Source organism: Hylaeus volcanicus, chromosome 2, assembly GCF_026283585.1.
Source record: "Hylaeus volcanicus isolate JK05 chromosome 2, UHH_iyHylVolc1.0_haploid, whole genome shotgun sequence".
Taxonomy (NCBI): domain Eukaryota; kingdom Metazoa; phylum Arthropoda; class Insecta; order Hymenoptera; family Colletidae; genus Hylaeus; species Hylaeus volcanicus.
Genome location: NC_071977.1, coordinates 23,322,767 through 23,333,604, shown reverse-complemented (window position 1 = coordinate 23,333,604; position 10,838 = coordinate 23,322,767). Strand labels below are relative to the sequence as shown.

General features: G+C 43.6%; 1 protein-coding gene across 1 annotated transcript in view; it reads right to left on the bottom strand.

Moving 5' to 3' along the window:
* LOC128872208 (zinc finger and BTB domain-containing protein 17-like) overlaps positions 1–4,843 on the bottom strand; it is an 8,998-nt gene extending 4,155 nt beyond the window's left edge. The window contains exons 1-2 of the mRNA XM_054114660.1: positions 4,220–4,843; positions 410–1,231 (exon numbers count right to left, since the gene is read on the bottom strand). Coding sequence (XP_053970635.1) covers positions 410–1,231; positions 4,220–4,292 — 895 coding nt within the window. The 5' untranslated portion in view covers positions 4,293–4,843. The remainder of the gene's footprint in view (positions 1–409; positions 1,232–4,219) is intronic.
* Between the last annotated feature and the right edge of the window lie 5,995 nt (positions 4,844–10,838).

Here is a 10,838-nt window from a genome sequence, read left to right as displayed (position 1 = left end):
ATACGGAAAATGATGGTCGGCCTTCTTTGGGTCTAGTTTGCTACGTCTTTTTTATGATACCATTGTTTCCCGGCGGCGGACTAACATGTGTCCTCGGAAAAGCTTGAAACCATTCGAGTTGTCCGGTTCTTTCGGGCCGCTTGGTTTTTTCGGACCGCTCGATTCTATTCGGGTAGCTTGAAAAATTCAAGTTACTTGGTTTCTTTCGGGTAGCTTGAATCTTTCAAGCTACTCGGTTTTTTCAAGTACTCGACTTGGCTCGTGACTTCGAGCCGAGTCCAACTCGGCTTGAAAGCCGCTTGAATATTCGGTCTTTCCGGCAGCTCTACCCTACACTACCCTCTATTTTGAGTTTTATAATGAAATTTTCTCAACCACGGTACGATATACTTTGTACACGAATCCTCACCTGTATGAGTGCGTATGTGACCTTGCAGCAGCCACGGCCTCGAGAAGCACTTGCCGCAGTAATGGCATTTACACCCTTGATTATGCGTCCTGACGTGCATGCTGAACGCTGGCATGCTGACATAGACTTTGTCGCAATGTGGGCACCTTCTGGCCTTCTTGTCCCCCAGGGATCGGTGGGTTTGCCTGTGTCTAGCCAAGTTCGATGAGGTCGAGTACTTTTTCCCGCAATCGGGACATTCGTGGTCCTCGTTGTCCTCGGATTTCGACGTTTCCGTCGAGGTCGAGGTCGTTCTTCGGGGTATCGTCGAGGGTATCGACGGTGCCGGCTCCAACTCGGTTTTGTCCAACGAGTTGTCGGATACATCTAGGCTCCGTTCCTCCTGTAAGCGATGAGAACGCGGTGAGGAGGACACGTGGATGCCCAGAACGGTGTTCCTCTCCGTGTGACTCTGTAGAATCTCTCGTTCGCTTTCAATCCTCTCGAAGAATAGCCTCGTCCTCTCCCCGAGCGTTTCGTCCTCCAGGGTCCTCTGGTGATCTTGGAACTGTTCCTGCCTCTTTGATCGCGGCGATACGATCCTGCTGCACTTTTCCGAAAATTGAGCGCACCTGGGCGATACTGGCTGCTGGTAAATCACGTTGCTGGGATGGATCAGCGTGCCAGCAGCTGCGGCCAGGCTCACCTCCGCCAGTTTCGTGAGATTGTACAATTCCTCTGGACACTCGGACGATGTCTCGCTACCGCATTCGCTCGCCCCGTCGGATGTTGGGTGGTTCCCGCTGTAATCGGCCAGTCTCACCCCTCGTTCGGGACTGAAATCTGTGTGGAAGATCAAAAATTGAAAGTAGTTGTATCGAGAATGTCACGATCAAAAGAATAATTGAGAGCTTTCGTAAAAAGTGCAGTCTAACTGCTCTCATACACGTTCATAATAAGTCGATACGTATTAGGTTGTCCGAAAAGTTTCTTTCGCTTTATTAATAAGTAATACGTGCATAATAGTTTATGTTTTATGTTGCATTACTGAATTCTGCACGACTCATTTTGCTCCATTATTGTTACAACATGAATATCTATGAAATTAGATTGTCTATTTATATAAACACGACCACATAAAATAATTGAGTGCAACTCGCGAAAGAAACTTTCGGGACAACCTAATATATCTGCACATATATTTAAATTGTGATGGGCTCGTATGATTCATATTTCATCAAATAACAGCCAAGTGAAGTTTTGTTAATGTCTTGCATTAAATAAAGACGGTGCCGCGTTATCGGTGTGACAGTCACCGATGCATCTATGTACCAAAAATGATAAAATGAAATAAAATGATTACTTGTTGATTGTAGTTTTAATGTTCCTCTGTAAAGCTTAAAGAAACGTCTCCTCTATGGTAATCGAGCCGGTTGTAAAATTACACAGGGATCGAATTCGAAGCATTCTAATTTTCATTTATGACAAACTAGCCTTCTTTTTTAAACTTTTAAACTATCACAGGTTCCCGCTATTTTTTCTTCAAACAAATAGCCATCTAGCGGTGAACATGCCGAACTATTTTTCTGAGTTTGGTCAGCGCCTCTCTCGGGAAAACGCTCAAGTTTGTCCTCGATACTTTCTTTTTTTACTGCTAGATGGCGCCATTTACATAGTATTTACCGACGGCTGTTGGTAAATTACCATCATGTCGGTAAATACCTTGGAAATGGCGCCATCTAGCAGTAAAAAAAGAAACTACTCGAGGACAAACTTGAGCGTTTTCCCGAGAGAGGCGCTGACCATACTCCGAAAATAGTTCGGCATGTTCACCGCTAGATGGCGTAATTTCCAAGGTATTTACCGACATGATGGTAATATACCAACAGCCGTCGGTAAATGGTATGTAAATGGCGCCATCTAGCAGTAAAAAAAGAAACTGTTCGAGGACAAACTTGAGCGTTTTCCCGAGAGAGGCGCTGACCATACTCCGAAAATAGTTCGGCGTGTTCACCGCTAGATGGCGACACAAATTCCCGCGGGAAATTTGAATTTCCTTTTATTTAATTAAATTAAAGTTCATTAGAACATTTGTAGATACTATTCAGCAATGTAAGAGTGTTTTTCGTGTCAATTAATACGTTAAGGAACTTATTTTCCACTAACTAACTGTCTCGGCTTCGCCTGGGAGCAATTTTAGATTTTCTGTTTAATGTTTTTTTTAACTTAGTTCTTATAAAGACTCTTTACAAACGACATTAGTCGTTTTTTCTTTCGATGTCAACATAAACAAATTTAATTTGACGTAGAACACGAAAGGGTCAAATGTTAATTTATCCATGAGAAGGACATTCTCCGATTAAGTCTACTTCAACCACCTTAACTCACCTGTTGAGAATACAATCCAAAAGGTTTTCTGTCTGAAAATCTGTGAAAAACGGCTAGTTGGCCAAGGCTGGCGTAATGAATGCGCTTTCGATAAAACGACAATATCTCCTAAACTATAAATGCAAATTGAATACTGTAAAGAACATGCTTCGTCCGTATTAGGTACTTCAACTGAATAAACAATTAATTTTGATACGGATTTCGTACGTTGTTTCGAGATATCTTTAACGGTTTAAACAAGCCCTCTTTTATCGTAGATTAATGTTTCGTGCACCTTCCTCGAGAAATGCTTTATAAAAGATTGAAAACCGCATGAAAATCCGGCAAGTGGTTCTGGAGATTAGCCCAAACAAACAGACGCCTACCAGAGACTATGTTGAGATTCAACTTCTGGACCATCGAAGGCACCTAAGGAAGAATTCATATTTACAGGTTCGAGGCGTGTATCGAGGCGCTTCGCGAAGCTCAAAGCACCTTCGCGAGTAAATCGGCTGCTCTGTTTTTGGGGAGAACGGAAATAGAGTAGCTATCTCTACCTCTCCCTTCTTCTTATCGTTCTTTCTCCGTCGGGCACGCGTATTTTCTGCGTATTTCTGTGCATGCGCACGTATGTATGCGCGTGTATGTACGCGTGTATGTACGTATCGTTTTTGCACGAAAGCTTTGGAGGGGTTGACGGAATCGCGACGGTATGCGCCTCGTGAGCTTCGTGACGCATCTAGCGTCTCCTATTCTTAAATCTGCGACGATGTACCAGCTTAATCACGAAGCAACGACCAGCAAATTCTCTTGGCTCACTCGCCACCGAAGCTTTGATTGACGAGATCGACGCAAACGGCGCGGAAACGTCGTCTAATAGACCTGAACGATCGCCTTTCTGCTTCGGTGGCGCTAGCATTACCCTTAATGGAACTTTCGCGTTGATTTTCGAAATTGGTCAAGTATTTTTGCCAGTGGAAGCTTGCACAAAAATAAGTAGAATCTAAGAAGACTCGAGGAAAAGAGAGCAAGATTTATCAAGCAAGGTCTATCGCTCACGTAACGCCTTCTTCGACGAAAGGCACACAACAAACTGGCAAACTTATGTATACATTTAGAAGCACGAAGTAAATGTGACAGCTGTATAGCTTCGAGCACGTGCCCTAAGGTACCGCGAGTTGTTAGGTACCACTCGAAAGGTCTTGAAAGTTGCACCCTCTTCCCATACGTATGAAACTATATATGTATATTCTCCGTAGAAGTTTGCCGTGGCACAGTTCTATGACTCAATGTCAGCTCGAGAGAGAAAATCAAAATAAATTTCATTGACGAGAAAACATTCAGTCTACAAACTATCTATTTTTTTGTTTTAAATGTTGCGAGAACAGGAAACATCGAAGAAGCCTCTGGCACAGAAGATACTCGAGGAACGGTTATAGAAGACAATTACGAAAGCCAACGTACCTCTTCCGGACCCATCGAACTCCTCCTCGACACCGTTGTATCGGCGATGGGTGATCAGGAAAGCTCTCGGCATTTTCCCCGGTTTCGTATTCCTTTTCTCTTTAACCCCTTCCACGAATCACACAAATCATACCTCGAATCTTTCGGTTCTACGTCCACTATCACACGCGGTCACTGATAGGGCAGACAGGAAGACGTTACCGAACTCGACGCGGCGCGGTTTTCGAAAAAATAAAAAAAAGAAAACATAAAAATGGAAAGGCTCTCTGAAAGCGACCGTGCCCTGTACCTGTTGCAGAACACAGGGGTGCATACGCCTCGAGGTTCTCGGGCGTAATAGTTGCTCCGGCTAAGATTCGGGGCTACATATAGGAGCGCAGCCTCCCTCGCCCTCCACCGCCACTTCGTCATCGTCTTCGTCTTCTTCTTCTTCTTCTTCTTCTTCTTCTTCAGCTGCTGCGCGCCGCGTTGCACGCGCTCAGAAGGGTGCCCGATTGGCTCGTGTGTCGCGTCGTCGGCTGCTTCTGTTCGCGTGGTGGCGAAGTGTGCGACCACCGTGTCCACGTCACAAATTCTTATTCAGATCGAACATACATAAATCAAATTACAACTTTTTCTATTAGTATTCTTCTTCGTTCAAGTATAACTCAAAAACGGATCAACGTATTCTGATAAAATTTTCTACGCGTTTGAACATCCACTCGGAGGATACGCCACTCCTTTTATGCCCTACTATTTTACTTTTGAGAAAATATGCGTTTGTATAGTAAGTTACTTCATGAATCGACAGATTATGTAATCTATGCAGATAGACCGGAGCAATTTCGACATGTTTCTAATGGATAAGATAGTGCGAGCAGCTTTAGACAGAAAAGTTTTCAATATTACAAAATAAAGATCGAGACTGACAACAGGTTGGTATGACGTTGGCGAGACAATAATCCTCCAATAAAATGTTCTTTGGGCTGAGAAAGTGTGCCTGAACAGGTGTACGCCCTTGTGGTGTACATTGCATTAATTTAATTCAATTCGTTGTATCGCTAAATTTACCTGTATAACCGGTTTTAATTACTCAAGTACACAACGTGAGATTTATTTTCTGCAATCTCTCTCTCGACTGTAATATAAACGACAGTATGACGCGATTGAAATGATGAAATTATAAAATGTTAGTAGTATTACTTTCAAGAAAAACTGAGCTTGCGTGGTTTTTCTTAGTTACCTATTATTCGAATTCAAGTTTTGTCTAACATCGTTGTCAGCGAGGACTGGTTCCGTGGGCTCGACGGGTTAGTCAATGAAACGAAACAAACTGATAGGAAAGAAAGCAGATTACCGGGACGATATTTATCAGTGGCGAGCGAAAGGATGGGCGTTCTATTTTCGTGCGAAGCCACCGTTGGTAGACAGATTTTGTAGGACCGACGGCACGCGTCCGATGTTCATTAACTGCCACCGAACCGAGAAGGGAAGAAAAGAAAGAGAAAAGAATCGTGTCGTTCTGCTAGCGGTTCCTTTAGGGCTCGCCAAGTGGAAAAAAAAATTGTAGAAAAAGCGTAAAGATGGCAGACGCGATACAACAGGACACGCGGACTTTTTGCTCGCAAGTTGAGTGAAGCTTCCTCGAAGTCTGGTCACCGGGGATACAAATGTTTCGGGAAGAGAAACGATGAGTAACCATGGGCGCTCTTTAAGTTCACGACGATCTATTAAAAGATAAAAAAAAAAGAAAAGGTTTTACACCAACCATCATGCGTCGGTCTGGTCGAAGGAATTCGCAAAGAGCAATAGATATCGTAGATCTGTTGTTTGTATTTCCTGCGACATTAATTTTAGAGATGTCATCAGTGTCGTATACTGATCGCAGAACGTCGTCATACATAGTTTCGTATTTGGAACGTCAACGACTACGAACCTAACGCTATTTAGTAACTTTGTTTCTATTGTCTCTGACGTTAGCTGGCAAACGAACGCGATACTCACAGATTTCTGAAAACTTTTCTGAACTTTATTTTAGGTCATTGATGCCTCGTTTCTTTGGGTGTCCGAAGCTAAAGTTTCATGGTAGGCCTGGCTATGTAATAAATAAATAAAGTGACACGTTTCATTTCAGCTACACTCTATCGATTGTGTACTCTCCCTGTCCGTCTAATAATACCTAAGAAAACAATCTTTACGAACGGAACACGACCAATTACAGCGTGTTCCTTCTATCCAGCTTACGGTGTAGTCGAACGACCAACCGTGACGGACTGTTATACTTGGCGGTTTCAACGCGAATACATTTAAATCGTCGCCAAATGTGCACGTGGCGAGTGCAGAAAGCGGGGAAGGTAATGGCAACCGAGGTTTTCTGAGCAAGTGCAACGTGAACGACGTCGCTCGAGCAAACAGAGAGACTATGCAGGCAACGGGCTTTTTGGTCGGCGATTGAATGAATGCCACGCGAGTTAGTCAGCGTCGCGGTGCTAAATTCGGCGGACGCCTGGCGTCGCTCCAGAAGAACCACCCAGCGCACCAACCTGCTTCTATCCTGTAGCCACCAATGAAACAGCGAGAGCGACTGATTTTGTATTTGCTTGCCAGCTTCTATCGTTCGATGTCGATATTCCCTCGACTCGTGTCTCACAGCATCTTCGGAGAGATGCAAATCTTGTAATCGTGAAAGATAAACGACTGTTAATTCTGTATTCGTCGAATAGAGATTAGTCAAAGTTTTTTTAAATCAAACTCCCAAGTTTTTAATTACTAAGAATTGTGTTGTATAGAACTATTTAGATTCGAATTCGAACAGTCTTGAAAGCTTCGTCATTATTTTCCAGTGTCGTTCACTTATTTTTTCAAGCGAACAAATCCTGGAATCTGCGACGTTGATTGTTTTGAGAGCGGTTCAAAGAACAGGTGTCTCGGAACCTCTATCGCAATCGGCGCGGTATCGACGTCGGGGCCTAAAAATAAAATCACGAGTGTCGAGCGTCTCAACTGACGCAATTCCGAGACTCGCCAACCTTTCCTCGGCGACGGATTGTCAGTATTTTGGTTTCTGCGTGTCGTCAGGCATTCGATGTAATTTACCTCGTGGCTTGAACGTTAATAACTGACGGGCCGTGGATTCTACAGGTGCCCGAACGCGTTCCCGATGGAACGTGTCGCGTAAAACGCGTATTTTCGGCGCACTTGGAGGAGCTCCAGGTGGCGGAGGAGGAAACACGTATAAACCGTCACGAGGAAAGAGGAGGAACTGACTACATGTGTCGCGATACCACGTGCATCGTCAATTACTCACTGAAATAAGATCGAAAATTGTAGCTCGTCCAGAGATGGTCAAGATTCTCATCTAAATGGAAACTTTAAGTAAAGAATATTGGAATTGTTAAGTACCTCGTGGATAAATCGAAATTCGATCCTTTTCCTTTCGTTTATTGAAACACCCTTTGTCGTTGCCATGGCACGGATTATCCAGAACGCTATAAATAAACGCGAACAGAGGAATCGAATTGATTCAGAGTCCGTGAAACGACGATACGACGAATCTGGATTCCTTGGAGTCGGTTACTCAGAAATTTTCAATGAAAAATTAATAAACGTCTTTTGCAATCTTTTGTACGAAGGCTAAAAGTTCATGAATCTGTTCACGACAGTTAATTAGACTCGTGCCAAAGAAAGAGAAAAAGTGGCTCGTCGAAACGAGGTACGCTTTTTTCGTCGAATAGGGAAAACAGAGTCATTAGGTGTAATCCTGGTTAGCGGGATCGTTCGGTGGAAAATAAATGCTGCGTGGAAGCGTAACCGGGTATCGTCGCGAGAAGTATCCGGAAACGCCTGGTTCTTCTTATAAATCAGCGTCGGTACACTCCCCCTTTCCTCGGGCATGTCATTTAGCGAGAAGATTCTGCTGGAAAAAAAGGGAAAAGCACGCAATCGCTATTTAAAAGGCTCGTAGGTGGGTGGCTTTTTAAGCCGCAGTATATACCGACGTAGGGAGAGGACTTCGACTTCGCTCTACGGCCTCGGCATGGGGTTGCCGTGCTATTTTCAGGCCGGTGGCTCGATGCAGCTGCCGTGTTCTTCGGGTAAACCACCTCTCTTCTATTCCACGGTCACTCGCGGGACAAGGTAGAACGTACAGATTGGAATCCTGAATTCACGATTCGGGGATTCGCAGAGGATGACGCGGCCCCGCGAATTCTATTTTCTAATTCAAATCAGGCAAACGTGTACGAGACAAAAAGTGGAAAGGCTTCTCCACTTACCTTGAAACCTTACTCCTCTTCAACTTCTTTGTTCGCAACTTTTCCAATACTCTTCTTGTACGTTACATTCCCTGCATTTAACCCTTTCGACACTAGTGAGACGTACATGTCCCAGTGAATATTTTTGATTTTGGCCAAATTACAAGATTTACAGGAACATATATGAAAAAAATGAAAATCATTCGCGTCAAATTGTGTCTTCTTATTCGACCAGAGGCTTTGGTATACAGCCAACCCTAGTTTAATACGATTCATTTCTAAAAGAGAAACAAATAGAATACAAACAGGAAAAAGTCGAGTTGAAAGGGTTGAGAGGCCCGTTTAGTTTGTGACCCTAAAACGATGTACTCAATTATTTGTTTTCAGAGAACCGTTGCAAACTTTGTACGTATATTTATTTTGGCAAGCTATACGAATTTCTACAAGTATAAATAATTGCTCCTCTTGATGTAATACTTGGTAACACTCTGAAATCTGTACATGAAAATTTATGACGAACACATTTATTTGAAATATGCAATAACGCCTTTCACATTGCGACGAGGATTGCAAAAAGTATCTCGTCGACGAAAAAATCCTTCAGAGAGAATAATTACCGCGAACAAAGAGAACGAATCGCAAAGATACGATTCCGTGGATCGTCGTAAAGACGACTGAAAACTGTACGAGAACCATTTAATTGATTGCCTCCAGCGAAGGCAGGCAAAGAAGTTTGCGCTGGAGAATGGGAGGAGACGCAGATGAAGAAGATGACAAGATTCTAAGTTCTTGGCACCGAGCCAGACGAGATTTTCAGCCGTCTACGTGTACTTCCAACTTTCATCTGTCTCCTCTTCTAGCTGCACGTCCTCTAGGACCTAGGGTGCAATGACACTGGGGGTCTTAGATGACAATTTTCTATTTACAGTACGTGACTCATTACACCAGTACTCGTTCTATGCGAATAATTCGTTGTTCGTCACGTTTTTACCAGCCCTCGAGACTCCAAAGTGGTGGTTTCCAAGCGTTTCGAAGAAGGCTAACACCCTAAACAAAATAAAAAGAAAGAAATTCTCTGCGTTAAAGATAGGTGGTAGATCTAACGTGATACGAGGGAAGAAGATACTTATACGTGACAAAGTTCGAGAATCGTCCAAGAAGGAGAGTCAGTTAAATGCGAGCAAAGAAATGAAAGAGTATCAAGGGCAAAAAAATCCCGACCGGAACGACCCTTAATTTAGTTTCGGGTGCAAGAGGTTAACACAGGGTGGGGACATCCGTGGAAGTGCTTCTACGAGGGGAGAACACCGTCATGGAGCACGTTGGCTCATGTTTGGAGGAATGTCTTTGGATATAAAGGGAGACAGTTCCTTCCGGAGACAGCGAGCAGCCGCCTGTTCCACCCCTCTTGCTCCCTCCCACCGATTTATTCCCTTTCTGTATATCGTTTTTATGTGTTGCGATTCGTCGCTACACTCTTCGCCATTTGTCTCCTATTAAAATCACGGGAGAACGCTTTTTGTCACAATTTTTTAATAGAGTCTAATCGAAGAAATACTCTTCTTTGATTATTTATAACACGTTGACTGCCAGACAAATATTCTTGAACATTTCTGCTAAAAGAATTTAATATTATTTAGACTAATGGATACTACATAAATATCTATCGTGGTATTTTTGTAACTTCGTAAAAATTCATAAATTTCATTTAAATCTTTTAGTTCGTCAGTGAAGAGCACTGCCATCCGTATACGGGTGAGATGGTTCTCCACTCTTGTTTAACGACTAGAAATTGAGAAGATAATTTGCAGTACACTATTACTTGGTAATCAATGAGTCTTCTGTGAATTAAATTTATGGTGAACAAGAAACTGCAGCGATCCCGCGATTAATTGCGTGCCGATCGAATTGTGGAACGAACTGGCTTCGCAGGTGGCAAGCAGGCATGCAAATCTAAAGAGGGTCACGCACACGAGCACGTGCTCGCATTTTGCAAAACCTTTTCAAACGCGGAGGCGATCAGCTGGCTGTATTCTCTCTTCCTCCCCCTCTCTTATCTCCTCCTGGCAGCGTAGGAAAAAGAATTAAAAAGGATAAAAATGAGCACCCCCTTCGTCCGCACCCGCATCCTGTGCCAGCACAGTGCTTTCGTAAAAACCGGCCTGTCGGTTTCCATTCAAAATGCGCGAGTCACGAGGGCTCATTCACAAAAATTTCACGACGAAATTCTACACTCGGCCGGACCGTCTGCGATCTCGATCGAGACGTACGTAGACGAACGCCAGAAAGAGACCGAGGCATTCTCTCTCTCGCAAAACCTCTTGTTGCCGGTTTACATTCACGTAATTTTTCTTTCCTTTTTTGTTTTGCGCGCAACGAACGCAAGA